This window comes from Rousettus aegyptiacus, unplaced genomic scaffold (genome assembly GCF_014176215.1).
Source record: "Rousettus aegyptiacus isolate mRouAeg1 unplaced genomic scaffold, mRouAeg1.p scaffold_m13_p_5, whole genome shotgun sequence".
Lineage (NCBI taxonomy): Eukaryota > Metazoa > Chordata > Mammalia > Chiroptera > Pteropodidae > Rousettus > Rousettus aegyptiacus.
Window position 1 is genome coordinate 82,058,722 of NW_023416308.1, and position 21,240 is coordinate 82,079,961.

Sequence of the window (21,240 nt, forward strand, 5' to 3'; positions counted from 1 at the left end):
TGTCCCTGAACATTCTGGTCAGAAGAATGAGATAATAACAACATTTCAGAGGGCATCACACAGGAGATAAACAGGGCGATATGACAGAGAACTGGGTGGGGGAGGGGCTGCTTTAGTGTATCTGGAAAGATCTCCTGAAAGAGGTACTATTAATGCAGAGAATGAAGAGTGAGAAAGGGCCAGCAGCCATGCGAAGAGCTGGGAAATGGGCATTCCAGGCAGAGGCAATGAGAGAGAAAGGCCTGAGCGTTCAGGGAAGAGAGCGGAGGCCAGGCTGGCTGGTGATGAGCAGGGAAGAAGCGGTCCGAGGTAAGGAAGGCGGGTGGAAATGGGGAGTAACTGCTAATGAGAAGAGGGTTTCTCTCTGGGGTGATGAGCATGTTCTCAGATTGATTGTACAACTCTGTGAATATACTAAAAGTCATTCAATTGTACACTTTAAATAGATGAATTATATCCCAATGGGGAGTGAAGAGAAAGAGAAAGTAGAGGTCGCTAGGGGCCCTCAGGACCCTCGCAGTCCTTGAACACAACTTGGATTTTATTCTAAGCACACTGGAAGGTGTTCTCTCCACCCTCGTCCCCTGCAGAAGCACTGTCCAAACCCACAACCCCTGAAGCCTCCTCTTCCCTCTTGGCGATGAGGAGCAGGCTCAGGACTGGTGCAGCCGGCCGAGTGGTTATGGCAGGGACAGGCAGGGACAGGCAGGGACAGGACCTCTTGTGCTCAGACGCGCCAGGGAGGGAGATGAAGGAGGCAGAGGAGGGGAGCGGGGAGGAGATGGTGGCCTCACCTTGGGAAACTGGTAGGAGACTTCAGGGAGGTAGGTGTTTCGGGATGGCTTCTTCTTGAGGGACACCACCACAAAATACTCAAAAAGCTCCCGCTCCTGCCACTCGAGCAGCTCCAGCTCCAGTGTCCGATAACTGGGCGCGCGCTTCAGCATCGACTGGATGTGGACTAGGCGCTGCGTGTGGGCTGAGGGCAGGTCACACGTCAGGGGACAGGCAGGCTGGACCCTCACAGACCCCACACTGGCCCCCCCTCCGCACCAGACTCAGGGCTCAGTCTCTGTGGATCGTCCCTCAGTCCATGAGCCTCGTCTGACGCCCTTACCCAGCCAGGTTTGGGGGAGAAATGGCAGGAGCAAGGTATCTACACTTATACAAGGGTTCTGCCCTGATACAGGGAGGTACTGGTCTGGGCCACGTGGAGCCCCTGGAGGCTGAGTTGGGCCAACAGCACTACTCAAGCCAGGAGAACCCAGGGATATTATCACTGGCGCCCACCTACCCTGCCAGGACCAGCAGGACTAGAAGATATGAACATCCACGCAGGCTTCATGCATGGGCCCCTATCAGTACTTGGACATGAACCCTTTGTCCCGGTCCCCAGATCCAAAGTCCACCTGCCCACTTGCCTGGGACCAGCAGAGAAGGGAAGGAGGGAGCTAGCTCCCACCTGCTTTAATCATCCAGGAAGGTCTAGGCAGGGTTTCCCAGTAGAGAAAGAACAAAGATTTGTTCAAGGCCCCTAGAAGGTGAAGGTCCCGGAACCTTTTCAGGGAGGTGACAGTCCTCTACTATAGGGAAAGGGGAGATGAGTGGCCTCAGAGCCTCCAGAGGACTGGTGTCCTCAGACTATGGCACATTTCTTATAACCAGAAGAGGTACATATAATATTCTGAACCCATCCCCAACCCTCTAGACTCACATGTACAAGGCAAATCAAGCACCCGATTCTCACGAACAATGGCTTAGGGAAGTATCGGCAAGGTGGCTGGCCTGAAATTTAGGCAAAAGGAGACGTCTGAAGCTAACCTCAGGGCTGAGCTCCCATGACTGCAGGAATGGACGCCTCTACCGCTCCTGGCTCTGTTGGCCCAGTGTCCTGCCTGCCTCTCCAAACCAGGCCAGTCTGGGACATGGGAACTATACATGCAGAGGAGAGGAAGGTTGATTCCCTACAGCCAGCCAGGGCTGAGAAATGGTTCCATGCTCTTGGAGAGCCATGCCTCACCTTTGAACCTGTCGTCAGAGTCGCTCTCGCTTTCACTATTCTCATCTGAAAAAATAACAGCAAAAGTACATGCTTGCTGAGCCACTGCCCCACAGCAAAAGTTTTCTGTGCCCCCCTCCAAACTCTTCTCACAGGAGATGAATCTGTACCTAGTCTGGGTTCCTAGGGGCCCACAGCCAGGTGTTGAGTGGCCTGAGGCCAGGGTCCCTCAGAGCTCAAACTGCAGGTGCTCTATCTATATACAGACCCCCATCCCTCCAGTCCTGACCTGGAGGAAGCCGAGGGCCCGTGCTGAGCCGGCACAGAGGCCTAAGGGCCTGAAACACAAGGGCCCTGCCTCCAGGAGGCCAAGATTTGAAATGGAAACCAGACCGCAGTGCTCAGTAAGTCTGGATGTTCGTCTTGCCAAAAGTAGATTCCCACACTCACCTCCTCACTCAGGGCTGCACAGCCCAAAGCCTGAACCAACCCATCCCAGGGCTTTCTTCCCTCGGGTCCTCCCCTCTTATGTGGCCATTTCTTGGTGGGGCTCTACCCTCCTAGAAGGCTGGAAGACCCCATGATTGACCCACAGAAGGGTCCATGCCTCTCCCCATTCCTAGTGCCTGAGGGCCCCAGATTCCTGACACGATTCAGGCATCAAGGCCTACCTCTCAGTGATGCCGTCTCCATGCTGGACATAGACAGCTTTTTTAACCTCTTCTTTCCCCTCTTGGCATTGTAGATGGAGTTAATTCTTTGGACAAGCTGGGTGAGCAAAGTGGGGAGGGTGAGATAACCTGAACACCAAGCAGCTGCCCCTCCTTCCAAAAAGGCTGATTAGTAGCCCATGTGTTCCCTTACCGGTGCATGCTTTCTGCCCTCCCCACACCAGGCCCAGGACCATGCCCGGCTGCACTGACACCAAATGCAGACTGTCTGGTAGCTTCCATCCACCTAGACCCCTAAGTGGTCTTCTGCCCCCAAGACAAGGACATTAAACCTAGCTCCCCAGAGGAAGGAACTGTGATCAAACTGGACAGGATGGGAGCTCTTGGGTCCCCAGAGCCACCAAACCAACTGAGACAAAGAGCTCCTCAGATGCAATAACAGGAACAGGGATTCGAGTCTTTCCCCTTTGGGCTACAACCTGGGGCCCTGACAGGAAGGAGCTAAATTCCCAATATACCCAAGCATTGTTTGCAGGCTAAAAATACCATGTGGCTAAATCCTGCTGCTTTGGGCTCAGGATTTCGGCCTAGCTGCCTATGTGTGCAAATCATTGCTGAAAACTCTCAATTCTGACAGTTACAGAAAAAGGAGATCTGTGTTTGAGTCTGGGATCCCTCAAAACCTGGAAATGTTTATATGTGCACCTCAAAATGCACACACCACACTAGCTAATGGGGGGAGGCCTCCTAAAGACTGGTTTCCACCCACCCAGAGGCACGGAGCACTCCCTGGGTGCAGAGGCTGGCCTGTCCCTCCCCTAATATCTTCCCACCATTAATTACTTAATGCATCTTTATTGGTAAGAAAATGGAATCAACCAGATGAAGAAGAAAGGCCAGTGTATGGACCCTGAATATGCTGAAGGAGAACAGAGGAAGCAGCCCCAGATCAGGGAAGGAAGAGCGGGAAGGGCAGGAAGAACACCCTGCCTGCCCGACACCCGACCGGCCCCATGCGGGGAGGCTACCTTAGGGATGCGGCGCGCCCGGCGGCTGGACAGCAGCTCGCTCGTGGTGCTGAGGCTGTCCTCATTGAGGCTGGAGGGTGAAGACGGCAGGCTCAGCTGGGCCAGCAGCAGCATGTCGTCATGGCTGTGCCTCTTGGGTAATCGTGGTAGCCGGTGGCTCTTCCTTTCCGACCAGTTCCCACTGCGCAGGGACTGGCTGTTGGGTTTCAGGGACAGCTGGCATTGGGGAGAGAACATGGGAGAGGGACTCACCACAGAAGCCCTGGCCAGCATCCATCTGCTAGGACCTAGACATAGTAGCCACAGTCTGGCATCCCTGGATCCCTGAATCTCACCCTGGAACTTCCATCCGCCAGGGTTTCCTCTTTCGAGACCTCAGCTGCTAATCAATAAGTCAGAGCTAAATTAGACACTTGCTTCCACAAAGGAAGCTTAACTACTTATGCCAGAATAAAGAAAGCAAAGGCTAAGAAAACTGGACTCTCATCAGAGTGGAAAGAGAAGGCCAACCAGGAATTCTGGGGTTAACTCCTGAGCTTTGGGACAGGCTTAGACTTTGCTCATTACTGAGCCTGGCCGATGGAGCCAGTCTTCCCCTCTCAGTCCAAAAAGGCTTCACTAGCAGAGGCCATAATCTAACGCCAGCCTGGCCTTGCTTATTTCTTCCCAGGGGAACAAAAGGGCTCTGGGCTCTGACCACCGAAGCCCAGCAAGGCAGGCCTCATAGCCAGTTGGCTCTGTCACCCACAGGGTCCTGCGCTGCCTCCATCCCCAGCCCTGATCTACTTTGTCCTCCTTCCGCCTACAATGACACTGTATAGCATAAGGTGCTTTACTCAGCAGATCCAGCTCACTGCTAGAAAGACAGCAGCCCCTCAAAACTTGTTATGCCCCCGCCCTTTGTCTGGATCTGGATCTTGCCTCTCATCGCTCTTCAGCAAGTCCTCATTCTTTCCTTTCCTGCAACTTCCTCTTCCCACCCCATCAGCCTGGCAATACATATTCAAGGGAAGCCTGTTTTAACAGACCACATTAGGAAGGTAAATCTTTTATAAAAACAATCACATCATTCTACAGTCAGAGGAAATAATTTTTATATTCTCTAGCCAATATCATAAAATATCTGAGCCTCTCCATTTGCATAGAGAATTAGAGTTGCCTGGTTAGCTGCAAGAAAGCATCTCAATTCTCCTGCCTCCTGTCTACCCTGGACAAGGCCAGAAGGAACAGAAATCTAAGGGCCTCCTTTGACTCGTCACCTTTCTTCGCATTCTGCCTTCTATCAGTCATTCTTCAGACATTCATTCTTCTTCCCTCCAACAGGAGTGGCTCCGGATCTCATGGACACCTGGTAAGTTCTCAAATCTGGTTCTTAGGGCTATGCCTGGCCCCCAAATGCCAGTACTGAGATCATTTCCGCCAACGCTGCAGAATACCAACACTCCACCAAGGCCCTATCTCCCTGTTTCCCACAGAGGAGAAATAATGACAAGACAGCAGACTACAGGGGCTCCTGCCTTAGTATGGCAGCCCAGAGCTCAAGTAAGGAAAGGAAGATGGTAGGACAGGATACACCTCTAAGAGCATGTCTTGACTGTCCACGAGAGCTTCAATATGGCGGAAATCCCTGAGTGCAGAGTTCTTTCCTGAGGTCACCTCCTTTGCCAAGCCCCAGTGAGGGAAAAAGCCTGAGTAGAAGCTGGCTCAAGCTTTGGTAGGACAGGCCCAACTGTGGCCCTCGTGCTGACCCTACAGACCCAAGTTGGCACTGCTGTTACCTGAGTGGGTGGGCTGTTGTACTTCCTGTCCTGAGGACTCCACATCCTGTGCAAAGAGTCCAAGGAATTCTCAGACAGTTGCTGGGATTTTCGTCCCGCTCTTCGGCTCTTTAAGTCCACATCCTCATATGGATTCTCCTTGGGCAGATCTCCTGCAGAGGAGGAAAGTTAGAGTAGGGGGAGAAAGGAAGAAGGAAACACACGCACTCTCACACACACACACAGATAAACAAGAAGAGTTCCTGTGAACCAAAGCGAATCGCTTCCGTCTGGCCCTTCGGCTCATGAGTCATGCAGCTGCCCGTCTGCAGTGGGAGGCTACAAACAGACCCTGGCTCCGAGTCCAGGAGCTGACCCCCCACCCCCAGTTCAGCTCAAGCCATGTCTGGCCTCTGCTTTATAAATTCAGGGATTGCACAAGACTGGCTCAGCCACCCCTGCCTGTGCCCAGCCAGAGGGACAAAGCCAACAGCAGGCGTCTTTCCTTGGCTCCAGTCCCTCTGCTACTAAAGCCCCAGAGATATACAGTTCAAGGTAAGAAAGGCTTTCAGAGGTCCCAGGGCTGTCCCTTTACCTACTGACTGACCCCTGAGGACCCTCTTGGGGATGGGCATGGAGGAACTCTAGAGAACTCTAGGGAGCAGGGCTTCCCCAGGCCTCCCTCTCACCTACTACACTGCTTGCAATGCTTTAGGGCAGGTCTTCTGTCTGGTCCGCTAAGCCCCACCATGAGCACAGGGATCAGCGAGTGCTGAGTGCTCAGTAATTATTTGTTCAGTGAACCACTCTTACCACTGTGTCATTCTATTTCCTCTACCACTGAGTTCAGCAAAAAAAGAGTGGTCCTCACTCCCCTTTGGGAACACATCTTCTGCTGTGACACAGGGGACATGTGAAAGGTTTGAAAGGAGTTTGGAGCAAAGCGGTGTGGCCGGGGGAGAGTTCTTGCTTCTCGAATCCCTGGCAGCAGGAACTGGAGTGTCAGGACCAGGGAATCTCAGAGTCCGAAGCACACGCCCCACCCCTGAAGAGCAACCCCTTCCTCTACACCACAGCCCCCTGCCCCTTTCCCTCCAGAACACACCTGGACTGGTACAAAATATTATGGGTCAGATCTGTCCTGCCTCAGTCCTGCAGCAGAATCGCAGTGGTGACAAGGTCCATGGGGGCTGCGAGTGGATACAGCCTCTGCTTCCCTTTCCCTTGTCTCTCCATATCCACTTCTCCATATCAACACCACTATGTGGGACTTGGGACCCAGGTACCAGTGACCAGAGTGAAGCTTTGCTGGAGGCAGCAACACATGGTGAGAGCAGGGCTCACTCCAGCTCCTCTCTGTTCAGCAGAATTGAACCTGGGTGATCACTGAGCCCCACGGATGCCTGGATGTGCCTCGTACCCCAGAAAAGTTCAGATGATACTTCTCAGGGAGCAGGCAGAAGAAGGAGCTGTACGGCCAGAAACAGAGACCACCAGGACGGGACACAGGAAAAAAAAACCTACCTCTGTATGCTTACAAACTTCTCAATTTCCAGAGCCAAGATCTCCCCTAACTGTGTTATCTACTTATTACTATCACGAAAAACTACAATGAATTTAGGGAATGCCTTTACAGAGGTGTGGGGGAAATTGAGGGGAGAGGTGTACATGGAAGATTTCACTCAGAACTAATTAGACTGCCATGGGACCAATACAAATCTCTGTAAGTTTATGAGTCAAAGATGGGTCAAGAAAGGCTTTAGGACTGGATTAAGTGGTTCCCAACACTAGCAGAGTCCCAGCAACTGAGCAGCCGTTTTCCTGTAAGACAGTCATGATATGAAAACGACTTGTCTCCATTCCAGAGCCCTGACTAAGCAGAGCTGGCCCAGCAACCCTGCCTCAAGAAGCCAAATATTAAACCTGGCATCCCCTGCATGTTTTCTCCAGCCGACCCCACTGTGGGCACTTAAGAGGAGTCAGGATAGACTCTGCTGTTCTTGGTCCTTCTCCAAGACATATCCTGTAGCAGTGAGGTGGGGGGACCAAGGATTAGAGAATGAAAGGACACAGTCTTCCTGATTCTGTGAAACGGGACCACAGTATCATTGTTCAGATGGGGACAGGAAGAACATTTATTCCAAGCTCATCAAATCTAAACTGCCTTAGACAGATGACCAGCCAGAGTCCTTATCATCATCCCCCAACCTTGTCTCAAACTCCTTTAGACGAGGATGACTTGTCTCAACTCCTCTAGGTCAATGTCTCCAAACGCCTGACATTTTGGGCTGAATAATTCTTGTCATGGTGGACCATCCTATACATTTGCAGGATGTTTAGCAGCAACCCTGGCCTCGATCCACTAGAGGACAGTAGCATCTCCTTAGTTATAACTACCAAAAGTGTCTCCAGACCCTGTCAAATGTGCCCGGAGCAGACAGATAGATAGATAGATGGGTGGATGGAAGGAAGGGAGGAAGGAAGGAATGAATGAATGAATTACACCCTCCACACCCCTCCCCAATTAAGAACCACTGCTTTAATAAAGAATATAGTCAATAATAGTATAATAATTACGTATGTTATCAAATGAGACTAGATTTCTCGGGGGGATCACTTCATAAGGAATATAAATGTCTAATCACTATGTTAAATACCTGAAACTGTATATCAACTGTAATTGAAGAATAAAATTTAAAAAAAAGAACCACTGCTTTAGATAGATGTTTCTAAATTTCCTAATAGCTTCTGAATGCCATGACATGAGTCCCAAATCAAACCCTCTTTCCTCCATCCTTCCTTCTATCCCTTCTTTCTTTCCCCATAATCAGAGCTTTGAACATTAACGCAAAATCTAAAGCTCAAAAAAAAAACAAATGCAGAGACTGAGACCCAGGAAAGTAATAGATGCATGATGCTGATGCACATCAGTGACAGCCTGAGAGAAAACAGTTGGGACACCAAGTTCTCAATGCCAGCCTTGCCTCTGGAAGCTAAATTTCAGGAAAGCCTCAAATATCTGCTCCTCCTGTCTTCCCAGCCCTAACACCAGTCCCTTTCTTCTCCAGCAATGTTTAGCATCCTCTCTGATATAACCAGGCTGTAATCATTTCTCTAGGAAATGACTGCTGGCCCCGGCCCAAGCCCTGCCTCCCCAGACTTAGCTTGAGCCCTTCACAGCCCTGGTTCACCTGCTACTCTCCACTTCCTAGACCGTTCCTGACTGCCCTTTTGGAGCTGTCTCACAGAGATACTACTCCCAGTTATCTCTCCAGGTAGTAAGGGTGCTCAGGGCATGGGGAAGTGCGGAGACCATGCAGTCTCTGAGTCCTAGAGGCACTGAACAGAACCTGCTGAGACCAAGTTAATACTAAAGCAATGGCTTAGAGTTGGGAGAGGAGGAGGTCTGGGGAATGGGGCTCAGAACTTCCGCCAGGGAAGCAGAGCTACAACAAGGCTGGAGAAGCTGGAGTTGAGTGGACAAACATGACAAAGATTTAGGAAGGGCATGGATGGGAAATTGTAGGACTTTCACCTTCACTGCTACCCACACAGCTCCTCAAGGGCGGACCACACTATCCTGAGTGAGGAGAGGAAGAAGAGATAGGCCCTCTTCTCTGGAGGCCTGGCCCTAAGTAACCCCATCTCATCTCATCAAGCCCAGTGGGGAGGACAGATGTCTCAACCCTTCCCAGCTTTGCTGGTAAGATAAGGGATGAGGGCATCACCAAGAATTTCTGCTTTGCACTCTTTTTAAGGGGCTTATCACAGCCTAAATTTATCACAGTGATTCTCTGGAAGGAAGAGCCCAGCCCTACCCGGCCCTGCCCCCACTCCTTCCCATAATTCCTTTGGTCATTAACCACTTGTGCCAAAACCCCCACCTCCAAAACACATACCCAATTGGAAGAATCAATTAGGGAAGCGTGTGTGTGTGTCTGTGTGTGTGTGTGCGCGCGTGCACGCGCACGTGCACACATGCATGCATACACACAGGCTGAGAAGTTCTCCAAAGAGAATCCTAAATTTCCTGGACCACACCCATGGCTAGGGCTTAGGGTCTGCAGCTTCCTTCTCCATCCCTCTTCTGGTTCTCAGCCATTGCCTCGCCCCTACCCTCCCCCCCCACACACACACACACGGTGTCTTACACACACACAGTGGAGAGAGGGCCAGGTTAAGGGACCAACCCCCTCACTACTCATAGCACATCAGATGGGGAGCTCTAAGGGGCCAATTGTTGCCCACCCTCCAAGCCCGGACACCATTTCCCACCTGTCCCGGCACTGTTCCCTGGGCTGCACCTCTGGGCTGCAGCCTGTATGCTGTTAGGTGCTCTCTGTTCCTTACTGCTTCCCAGCCAGGGAACAAATGAGAGAAGGCAGAGAGAGCAGAGGCTCAAAAAGCTTTGCAGTCAGGCTGACTGGCTCTGTCCCCAGCTCCCATCCCACTCAAGTTCCTGGAAACTCTCCCTTAGCCCTAGCTAGCTGACAGGAGTGGGAATCTCTGGAGGAATGCAGCCCAGGCTTCTTGGTCAGGCGCCGAGGCCACTCCACATAACTCCCTAACAAGCTGCTTCCTTGGGTGTATTTTTAAGTGTCAGGCTCAGAATGCCCACGATTATAAGGATGTGTAAAATAGCAGCATCTTCCAGGGGCATATGTCAAATTGTACAGGCGAGAATTAACAGCCCCAGGAAGCAGCAAGGCAGTCACTTTGCTTTTGAACCCTTCTATGGCAAATCAGCAAGATAAACCTCAGCCTGTTTTGGAGAATCACATCCCAGTTCCCCAGGCATTATGCCTGGTATGGGTATAAGGCCAGCAAACTCCCAAGGCCCCTCGTTCAAGTCCACTGCTCACAGAGAAGATGTTAGTCTCGGCCAAATGACCCTGAAACTCTAATGGACCAGAACTCCATCCAGTCCAACTGTCTGATCCCCAAGATGGAGATTTAGCATGGGTACTCCCTTCCCCACCTCCGACCCCCAGCTCCATTATCACACAGCCCATGTGGCGCTCATCTGCCCCACTGCGAGGGAGGCTGCACAAGAGCGGTGTAATCCAAACAGAACCAGAAACGGCCTAGCTCAACCTCACAGAGCACGGGCTGGGCCAAGAACAGAGGGAGGCCCCTGGGAAGTCAGAGGCACTGGCCAATCTGAGGCAAAAAAGTGAAACTGACATTCAGAGTTCAGTGACAAGGACTTCCCCTAAAGCCTCTGGGAGGAAGGTCCGAATTCCTGGGTGTCTCCAGGGACAGATAAAGGGATGAATCAACCAGAATCTAAAAGAAAGAGATATTCTCACTTATATTTCCCTCTAGCTCGCCTGGTCAGGTCTAGAAATTCACACAGGGGCTGCTGTGGGAGATACGAAGAAGGAAAAGGTGCCCAGGACACTGAATTAACTTTAGACACTGATACCTACCCCTGCACCCACCCCACAAGGCTGAAGCAAAACCCAAGTGCCTGAGTCACTCCCCTGCCCTCCCTCCTCCACCCTCCCCTTTACTCTTCCCCCAACTCTCTCTACTCAAGGCACCAAAGATCCAGAAGCTAGATCCAGAAGGAACATGCCCCAACTCCAACTTCGCCCTATACCAGCCTTTACCTCTGGCTCTAGCTCATCCATCCAAGAAGCATCCAGGCTGCTTCTATATTTCCTTGCCTCCTCATACATCTCAAAGTAGCAGAAAGTCCTCTCTCCTGAGTGAGGAGGCTAAGGCCCAGATACACTTGCCTCTCCCTTCCTTGTCTCTGACCTAAGAAGTCCCAGAGAACAGTCCTGTTGCTCAGGACAGTGGCTCCAAAATTCTCACCACCCCTCCTCCAGACTCTGCTCGCAAACAATCCCAAACAGAGCCCTGGAATCGTGGAACTCTGGACAGTATAAACGGTTGAAGCATCCCTTTCTCTTACTAGCCAGCTGATAGAAGGACCTTGTCCCCGACCTGAAACCCTGGGGCAGCAGAGGGGCTGCCAGAGCTTCTCAGAGAAGAGAGAACAGTGAGGACCACAGTGTTGGCAGTGCCTCCTCTGCCCACTGCAGCAGCCACACTGGGGGCTTCCAAGGACCGCAGGCAGCAATGACACAGGACAACCCCTTCTAAACTAGAGGAAACGACAGAGGTGGGGAGGGAAATGGGTTGTGCCTCTGGTCCCCACAGCTCTTGACCTTGACCCGAGCGGACAAAGATTTTTCCCAGTGGTAAGGGAAGAAGCCTCCCTCGCCAAGCCCTTTCGCTGTTCTAGGGAATCTCACTCCCACAGTCTTCCTGCTATGACCTAATTTGGGATGGCTACATTCTATACACTCCATTCCTGGGGCAAGCAGTGCCTGTGCGGATCCGAGCACTGCTGCTGTCGCCCCAGCAAGTTCTAGGGAGAAAACTATGAACCCGATGGCTCAGATCGAATGAGGGAACTGATGATTCTCTCCTCCTGCGGTTCCGCAGCCTTATGAGCATCTGGAGGGTTCTCCGCCAGGACCACTTTTCTCTAATGTGCTAACTACAACTAAGTCCTCAGCCTCAAGGCCTAAGACAGAGAAGAGGGGGACTGACAAGTGAACAGGCACACTGCTTTGTTTCTCTTCGGCCACCTACACTGGGACACTCATTCTGCTGGAGCAGAATTGAAGCCCCCACTGAAGAGAATGAGGGCACGATTAAAATGAAAGCCAAAAATAAACCCAACCCAGAGTAGATTATTGTTTTTTCATTGCCCCTCAAACCCAAGTTTGCCAACAGCAAGTCCTCCCAGCTGCTGGAGGACACTTCTCCATAGTGTCTGACATCCCTAACCTTCCGAGCAAGAGGAGTTAATGGTTCCAGAGTCTTTTCAAAGAGGTTTATGTAGCAAATGGCCTTGGAAGACAGTCTCCCTCCAGGGCAGAGGTAGATTTGTCTCCTGACCAGAGTAAAAGGGATAATGTCCCCTCATGAGCAGGTTTGCTAGTGGCCCCTTAAGAAAACGGGGTTTCCTGTGAGTGCACCCTCTACCTGAACCTCCTCACACTGCCCCATGGGGCTTGGGAGCCAGGGGAACCCAAGTGGACATAACGCTCATGCTGCCTGCTGTGCCACGAGTGATAAGGACCTTTCTCTGTGATCCAGGAGTCTTGTGCCTTCTGCCAGCATCTGTGAAACTGGGGTAGGCTAAACCTGTTAGCTTGCAAGCAGAGTAAAATCTCAGATGCTTTCATAGTTCTCAATATCACTGACTTTGAGGGAAGACTCTAAGAGAGATACGTATTAAAAACCAGGCATTGTGCTAGGTACTCTGATATATATTTGATCTCATTTAATCCTAACAATAATCCCATGAAGTATTATTACTATTACTGTTTTTGTTATCATAACACCACCACCACCATTATTGTCATCATCATTTGAGAAAAAAGAGGCCTCAGCTAAGGAAAGGCACCTATTGGACTCCATAGCCTTCCAAAAATAAAAGAAAGGAATGATGTGGTTTTCCCCTTTTCATGTTGTCACAAGCCCTTTCGGTTTCAGTTCATTCAAGGCCAGGCTTTACTTTCTCGGCTGCTTAGTCTTTGCTAAGCTGCTTTCTCCAACGTCCATTTCCTTGAGAAGTTCCAGAAACTGGGCCATGTCTGCCCGCAGTGAACAAAGCGGACCCTGGGGGTGTCCCTCCTATTTCTGTTCTCCTGTAGCCCAGAGGTGATCCATCCCGCCACCCTGGCCACTGCTTACCCACAATATCTTCATAGGCATTCTCTTCTAAAGTGCTTTTGGATCCAAACTTGGGTTGGCTCTCAGTACCATTCTCAGTGGGAGAGGAGGGGTACATGGACTGGAGACTGGAGGCATCCTCAAACTCAAAGGATTTTCTGTGGATAACAAGAGCACGAGTCATTCCAGCTGAACTAGATTCCTGCTGCCTCGTCGGGGAACAGCCACGGCAACGGCAAAGACCTGAGGTCCTCTTCGCGAGATCAGCCACCGAGCAAAGACTCAAGATGGAGCCAGACTTACAATCCAAATTAAGAACTAGATGGTCTGAAAGGCCCCAGCATGGGTGACTGCAAATAATACAAAGAAGAACTACCATAGCTAAAAAGGATGCTTTTGTGTCAGATCCTGTGGTAAGCACTTTACACGTTATTGCGTATTGTGCCATTTACCGATGAGGAGATGGAGGCTCAGGGAGATGAAGTCACATAGTCAGGAATCGCCCAGGCTGTCTGACTCCAGGGTCTGAATTTTTGAGTTGGTCCTACAAGCTGTGGGGAGTATCCTCCTAGAGAGGTATCCACCATTACCACAGGAACTGAGTGCCTGATCTACCTTCAGAGTCTCACATAATGCCTATCTACATCCTAGCAAGGGCTCCAGCACCAAGCAGGGAGTAAGGGATAAACATTGGATGGGTGACGCCCAGGATTGTTTGGGGGGATCAAGGAAACAGTGGTGGGTGGTTCGTTGACATGGGAGGGGCTAAGCCCTCAACACAAATCACATGGCTTCTGAGGTGGAACCAGGCAGGCAATTTGCAGCCAGGAGCTACTTCTAAGGTCTAGCTCCCCTTCAGTTAGTCTCCTTTCTACTCCCACCCCCCAATAACCCTTCCTGCTACTGCAGAATTTCAAAATCAGCCTCAAGGCCTAAGACAGAGACAAGACAGAGAAGAGAGGGACTGATAAGTGAACAGGCACATAGCTTCTTTTCTCTTCGGCCACCTACACTGGGACATCCACAGTGCTCTCAACTCTTCACCATCGGGGAGGTACTTCCCTCATCTACAACAAGGTGACCTCAGCTACATCCTCGCCCTAAGGCAGGTTCCAGCACCATCCAGCAGGCTGCCAAGGGCAGAGAGCAGGAAACGCACCAACTGAATCCCTCCTCTCACACATTAACACCTCCCTCTTCTTTTGGGTACCATTAGACCTTTCAGCCAATGAAATCCTTTCTCTCTTGTTTAAGAGCCCTGGACTAAAAGTGTTCTAAGGACCACGCCTCATTCTCAGCTTGCCTAGCTGTTCTGCAGCCCTCGACACAGCTCGACACCCTACGCTGGCACTCACCTCCCTTCGCTTCTATGACACAGTCCCTCCCAGTTTTCAACGGCCTCTCTGGCCATTATTTTTTAGGCTCTTGTGAGTGATTCTCCTTTTACACTTGCCTTTTGAATGCCAGGGTCTCTCAGAATTCTGTCTTTAGAACTCTTGTGCTCACTCTGCAATTTCTGGGGGCCAAATATTGATGGCCATCACCATATCTATCATTTCTACCAAGAAGACTCCCAAATCTCTGTCTCTGGCCCAGACTTCTCAGCCAGTGCAATATCCAATGACTGAGCGCAGTGGTTCCTGAACGTTGGCCCTCAGGATGACTGGTCTGAGACCAGGCTTTCATTGATGTGTACAATGGAGTCAACATCTTATGCAGGCAGTTCTCAAGTCAGCAAACAAGACAGAAATCACGTTCAGCCAAGTTATCCTTGAAAATCCCTCAGGACATTACTAAGTCGGGCCCAACACCCTGTCTGTCATTAAGACTAATATAATCAGGTTCTCCCTAAGATTTAACAGATTTCTTTTCATTTGGTTGAATACCAGAAGAAATATTTGGCTTGGTTTTATATTAAGTATAAGAATCCTACCTGGCACAACAGATACAAACTTACTATCTCATGTTCCTCAGGGGAATATGCTCACGGTGTGGAAAAGCAAACAAAACAGCCTGTACTTTTTGGACTGTTTCTCTTTTTTCCCCAAGAGCACAGGTTTAATTTTGTGAAGTTAATTCTTATACGAAGTAAGTCCACGATATACGGTGTATGTGTGTGTGTATATTCTATGTAAATGTAATATGTGGGGAAATATGTGTAAAATGTTCAGGCTGATGTACTGTGTTCCCACCCCCCTTTCTCGCTTTTTTTTTTTTTTTTTTTTTTGGCTAACTGCTTTTTGATCTTCTAAATTTAGCTCAGCAACTCCATGAGGAGGCTTCCCTCACTCCCCAGTCTAATTTAGATGCCTCTCCCTCTGGGTCTCTGCAGGGTCCTACACTGACATGGACCATGGCACGTAGCACACAATCTATGATTTACTTGCGGATCTACTTCCTGCACCAGACCGTGAACTCCTTGAATGGAAGAACCATGTCCTATTTGCCTCTGAGCCCCCTTGACCAGCACAATGCTCAGTGCATGGCAAGCTCTACGTAAGTGTTTACGGAAATGAAGACAAAGCAAACACTCTTGGTAGGCTGTTAAAAACCTAACGTCAAGTGAGCATGTTGGGGAGGGTCAAAGCATGGGATTAACCTTAGCCTAGGGCTCTTGTGGCTCATGGATCTAAACCTTTGTGATGGCTTCCTCTCTGCGCGTGGCAAGAAAGTTTCTTTATGAGATGGGATACACTGGAAGAAGCTTAAAGCATGAGGTCAGACTGGAGAATCCCCAGAAGTGAACCAAACCTGAATGCTCATCTGACTTTGAGTTAGAAGAAAAAGGCTGAGGGGTAGGAGGATAAGGCTTCCATAGAAGAGTGGCTCCCAGCCTACTCCAATTCAGAGAACAGATGCCTATCAACTGTCATCAACTCCAATAGCTCCAACTCTCAAGTCACTGTAATTGTGGAGATGGCTTGGGTGGTCGGTCAGGTCAGCAATGCTGAGACTGACCAGGAAACCAATGTGAGCCTCAGAAAAGGTCATTCTTGAACATGGCCAAGAAGTAGGTGAAATGTCCTCTCACTCCTTTTTCCATTAGTCTTCCACTTTGGGATCCAAATACCCCCTCTTTATACAGGCCTATGTTCCTACATGGCCAGGTGGCCCTCAGGAAAGAGGAGATCATGTTAAATGTGTCAACACTACAGTGTTAATGATAACATGCAATACTCAGATATTGCTGCACTCAAAAAAATAAAATTTTAATGCTGGCATTTCATGAGGCTAGTATCCTACTAGTCTTCTAGGGATTGTTTATCTAAAAATAAGGTGGCCCCTACCCTTCCCGCAGAAGACTGATGAAGTTCCAACAGGCTTGGAATATGGCCCAATCCTACTCTAAAGGCTTAAACCCAGGCAACGTCTTCAGTACCCTGAATTTGGAAGAAGCGCTTTCACCCTCCCGCTCACATTTATGTATCCTTATCCTGCAAGAGCAGAAGAACAATCTCTTCTTCATGTAACTCCTGTTACCACCTAATAATTATTCGGTGCTTCGGAACTTAGAAAGCACTGCTGACTGTGACCCAAGACTAGAATCTGCTTTTTCATCCTCCATTGAAAAGAAAGCCACCGTGCCCAGCTAGAAGACACTAGAGGGGCACACATTACCTGCTCTGGGACTTGCGGTGACCACGCGTGTCCTTCTTGGGTCTCCGGGTGACTGGTGGGGCTGGGGTGGAGGGCAGGGGGAGTGGAGCAGCAGGTGTGGGCAAAGGAGGTAGACCATTGCTTGGCTTACTCTTGGGGTTCTTGTCAGCCTCATATTCAAAGGTGCGCTTGGGTTTGGGGACAGGATTCACAGCGGGATCAGGGGAGCTCTTCAATGGCGAGAGCTGGGAGCTCGGGCTATTTCCAGGGGTCCCTGGCTTAGTGGAGCCACTGCCCTCCCTCTCCAGGGGTGGGCCCGCCTCCCCCCCAACTCCAACCACTCCTCCTGCCCGGCTGCCGGCGCTCACACTGGCGCTCCCGGTCAGTTCCTCCAAGGTGCCCAAGGTCCCGGGCTTCCTTTTCCCTCGGTCTACACTGTAGCAGCTGCTGGGGAGCTGGGGGAGCCCCCGGCCTGGCTGTTCCTTCAGGGCCTGTTCAATTTTCTGGATGCGACTCAGCACTGCTGAGCTCTCTTTCCTGCTGCCATGCCCCCTGAGAAGGGCACTGGGCTCACTCCGGCCTGGCCGTTTCTCCAGCCGGTAGAAAGAGTCCCGGACAGGGAGTGCCTCTCCCTCCTCCTCGGTCTCAGGGTAGGAACACTCAGAGAAGGTCCTGCTCATCCTCCGGAGGCCCTTGAAATCAAAAGTCTTTTCTGAGCTGCAGGGGGATGGCACCACGCTGGGACAGCCCAAACTGGGGCAGCCCTCACTGACTGCCCACTCACCCCCAGAGCCCTCCCGTTTCTCTCCACACATGCTCATCTTGGGTGAAGCCTCTCGGCGACCCTCCCATGCTGAAATCTTCTCCCGGATGCCCAGGGTGTGGGCACGGGTACCAGTGCGGTTCTGAAAGATGCTCCGTGGACCAGCTGCTGGCCCTAGGGATGGAGTGCTGTGGGCAAGGGGGAGGCAAGCGGCAACTCCCTCTACATCCTGGGCTGCCCCTTGGACATTCTCCTTCTGGTCCTCTCTCTTGCACAATGAAGGGCTTCCATCCAAATAACAAAAGCTGGTGGCCTTGAGGGGACAAACAGGTGATGAAGTATCTAAGGAGGACGCTTGAGGATTTGGGGGTGAAGGATCATGGGGGTGCCAGTCCTTGAGGAGCAGCCGAGAGCTGGAGCGGCTTGGGTACCTGCAGGCTGACGTTTCACTATCACTGAGGGGGTAGATGGGACTCCTTGGTGGGGAGAGAACTGGAGGTGGAGAGACTGACTGAGACCTAGGAGTGAAAAAAGAAAGGAAAAGAAGAGAAAATGGCAGTGAGTGGCCTGACAACCAGAGGCATCATGTTTTAATCTTAGAGAGCTTGGTATGTCCTTCCTAAAAGCACTCTATTGAAGTAATGCAACTTCAAAGCTGTCCTCAAGGAAAGAAATGGCTCCTTATGTACAACAGGCCAAACTCAATGGGCTTTTCTGCCCAATTCATCCCCAGAGACCCTGAGTAGTGTCTGGAACAGAAGCCAGTTCGATGGCAGGGGAGAGCATCCCAGGAGTCTACATCTGCCAACTAAAGAACAGTAAGACCAGTGGTGTACTGCTAAATGCTTAACAATCAGCTCTCTGGGGCAAATGCACAGATATGTAGCATTTGCTGAGTTCTACGGTATATGTCTGATTTCGAGCAGTCAATGTGATGTCATTGAATGTGGAGTTGGGAAGAGAGGCTAATCATTAGTTTTCGTGAGCTGATACAAGCAGCTCCAGCAACCATTTCCTGAAGTAGCCCCACGTATATACTCAAGCCTTTGATCTGTCTCCTTAACAAGGACTCTCTCTCCCCTAGAGACTTCTACTACTAGACATAAGGTACTGCTCCTCCGCTTGGGTCTTGATCAGAATTCAGATCTCTGAAGTTCCCAAAAGGACTAGGAGGGCCCCTCAAGAAAGAGTCCTTTCTGCTCTAAATGAGAAGGCTAATGGGAAGGGAGGCCTCATCTTTAGGCAGCTCTACCCTCCAGCAGTGGCATCAAATCAAACAAACACCAGCCACTCCCCAGTTCCAAATCCACACACAGATCTTAGCAAATATCGGGGAATAGTCCTAAACAAATATTTTCACATAGATGAACTCACCAAATCTCCATAAAAACTATAGTTTTTATCATGTATTATTATCATCATATCACAAATAAAAAACACTCAAGCACAGAAAGAAAGGTTAAATATCTCTTCCAAGATCACTCAGCTGGTAAGCGGTGACACCAAGACATGAACTTACACTATACCATGTTGCCTCTAAAGAAGCAGCAAAGGCCTCTGCCGTCTTTGTGAAGATGGCAGGCCCCCAGACGTAGCTCAGCAGAAACCCCCACAGTACCGGGCACAGCCTTATCTCAAATGCAGCATTTGTAGATATCAGAGGACCTCTTGGTCTTCCCTACTAGACCATGATTTCTTCCAGGAGGAGAGATGCATATTCAGTAGCCGGAAGGTACTTAGTGAATGATGAACAAATAAGAAAAAAAAAAAAAAAGGATAAAAGTGAGCTTACTGAAGAGAACCATGAGTGTACATCTTTTTCAGTATAGTTTTCTAGTCATCTACTCAGGTAATCACTGTCAACTTTCAGGATTCTTCCTAGTTTTAGTTCAAAGACAGCAGGGTTTTGCCAACACTGAATGCTACAAAGGCCTACCTGACCCTAATGTCATGGCCCTCAAAGCGAGGCAGTCTGGGCTCACAGGCTCCAGAGTGCCATGCCACCCATAGGATGGCAGCCAGCTGCCCCTGAGCCAGGCTGCTGTCACTGCTTGCTCACACACAGAAAACTGGAACTTGGGTGAGTCAGGGATTGGCCGACAATTCGCTGTTGGGTCACAGCCTCTGGCTGCCCTGGATCAACAGGAAACCTCAACATGCTCAAGTTGTTTTTAAAAGGGCAAGTCAAACAAGAGCCATCCGATGTGTACATGGGCACAGATGAGAGAAATTCGGTGCCTAGCCAAGCCAATGACCAGAGAGACTCCACTCAGTGAGGAGGTGTGAACAGAGTAAGCCTCGGCGTTCCCTAGGGTAGGCAGCGGCAGTGCAATGTACCTGGCTGGAGCCTGGGGAGATCCCAACCTCCTCACAACTGAGAGAGGCCTTGGTCCCTCACTTAGTTCACAGGATGAAGTAAAGGGATATGAAAGGTCATCAGTCTAGCCCTGTAAGCCAGCGACTAGGCTACACAAGGGACTCTACATTTCAGTTGTTCTTAGAGGATGACCTTATCATTCGTCTATTCATTCAGCAAATACTAAGTGAGCGCCTACTATGTGCCAGGCTCTGCTCTCGGTGCTAGATATAAGCATAAACAAGAGAGACAAAAGTTCTTGTGCTCATGAAGCTTAAATTCTAATGCAAGATGATAGGCACCCAATGAGACTCAATCTCTAGGAAGCTTTTTCAGACTATGTATGTCTTATCTCTTCAGACATTTTGATAATATACGCTTCCCTAGGGATGTGTCTCCTCAACCTCCAAGGTGAAACTTTACCAATCCATGAAGTCACTGTTACCAATTAGGGTGGGGGCAGTGGCATGGCTCCTGTAAGTGGGGCAGAAAAAATGCTGATGAGTCTTGGTCTGTCCAATGCTTTCAGAAAATATCCTTCTTAACTCCCCTTAGTAGTTCCGGCAGGGAGAAATACCAAGTTAAGAAATTCTCTCACTGCCTACCCTGCTTTAACTGAGGTTAAGTTTCTCTGCTCTCCTGAAGGATAAAACAGAGGAGACTGGCCCTTTCCCTTAAAGGTCTAAGTTATCATATCATTGCTGATCTGAGGCCAGGAGCTGCAAGAGCACCCTGCCCAGCCTCCCCACAAAGGCCAAACCCAATGCACTCCAGCAACTTGGGGTGGCAAAAGGGCGCCTGCCCATGCCGATCTGGGTCACAGGCATCCCTGGATTCATCACAGAGAAATCACAGAGAAGGCAGCATTCACTCATTCTAAGGTCCTAGGGATGAATTTCTAAACAATACAGATAAGATCCTGCCCTTCCCTCATGGGGCTGCAATTCTCACTTGAGGGAAGAACTCATTATTCCCTCTTCATCTTTATTAGGGATGTGGTCATGGGCAAAGCTACTCACTTTCTCTGAGCTCTCAGTTTCAATTCCTCAAAATTGTGCTAACTATAAGATAGGGCTGTCATATTCAGCAAATGAGACTATGGGTGTGCAATGTTGTCATAACTTGTAACTCACCATGACTGTTAATTATCATTAGTATTGAGTTTTTTGGCAGGTTATCCTAGACTGGTTGTTTTCAATAGGGTAAGAACATCAAGTCCTTGGGGTTCAAGTTTCAGCATAACCACTGAAAAGTTACTGACTTTGAGCAAATAACCTTCTCTCTCTCAATTTCAATTTCCTTGTGTATAAAATGAAGGTTAAAAGAACACATATCTCAGAGGATTGCTGTAAGGAACGGAGACAATACACAATA

At 50.0% G+C, this 21,240-nt stretch overlaps 1 protein-coding gene and 1 long non-coding RNA gene across 14 annotated transcripts in view; one reads left to right on the plus strand and one right to left on the minus strand.

Annotated features, from left to right (window-relative positions):
• Positions 1-21,240, minus strand: part of DENND2B (DENN domain containing 2B) — a 155,189-nt gene that overhangs the window by 17,006 nt on the left and 116,943 nt on the right. For 9 of the 13 annotated variants that reach the window (XM_016147378.2, XM_016147380.2, XM_016147381.2 and 6 more), the window contains 7 exons: positions 16,769-18,028; positions 13,172-13,308; positions 5,477-5,628; positions 3,699-3,914; positions 2,671-2,767; positions 2,021-2,065; positions 795-979 (listed from right to left, as the gene is read on the minus strand). In XM_016147378.2, coding sequence (XP_016002864.2) covers positions 795-979; positions 2,021-2,065; positions 2,671-2,767; positions 3,699-3,914; positions 5,477-5,628; positions 13,172-13,308; positions 16,769-18,028 — 2,092 coding nt within the window. Of the gene's footprint in view, positions 1-794; positions 980-2,020; positions 2,066-2,670; positions 2,768-3,698; positions 3,915-5,476; positions 5,629-13,171; positions 13,309-16,768; positions 18,029-19,029; positions 19,246-21,240 lie in introns of all 13 variants that reach the window. The other 4 variants (XM_036221603.1, XM_016147385.2, XM_016147387.2 and 1 more) reach the window with 2 other exon arrangements.
• LOC118602977 lies at positions 5,744-7,119 on the plus strand. The gene is made up of 2 exons (XR_004951056.1): positions 5,744-6,010; positions 6,823-7,119. It is a non-coding gene; the product is annotated as an uncharacterized LOC118602977 (long non-coding RNA).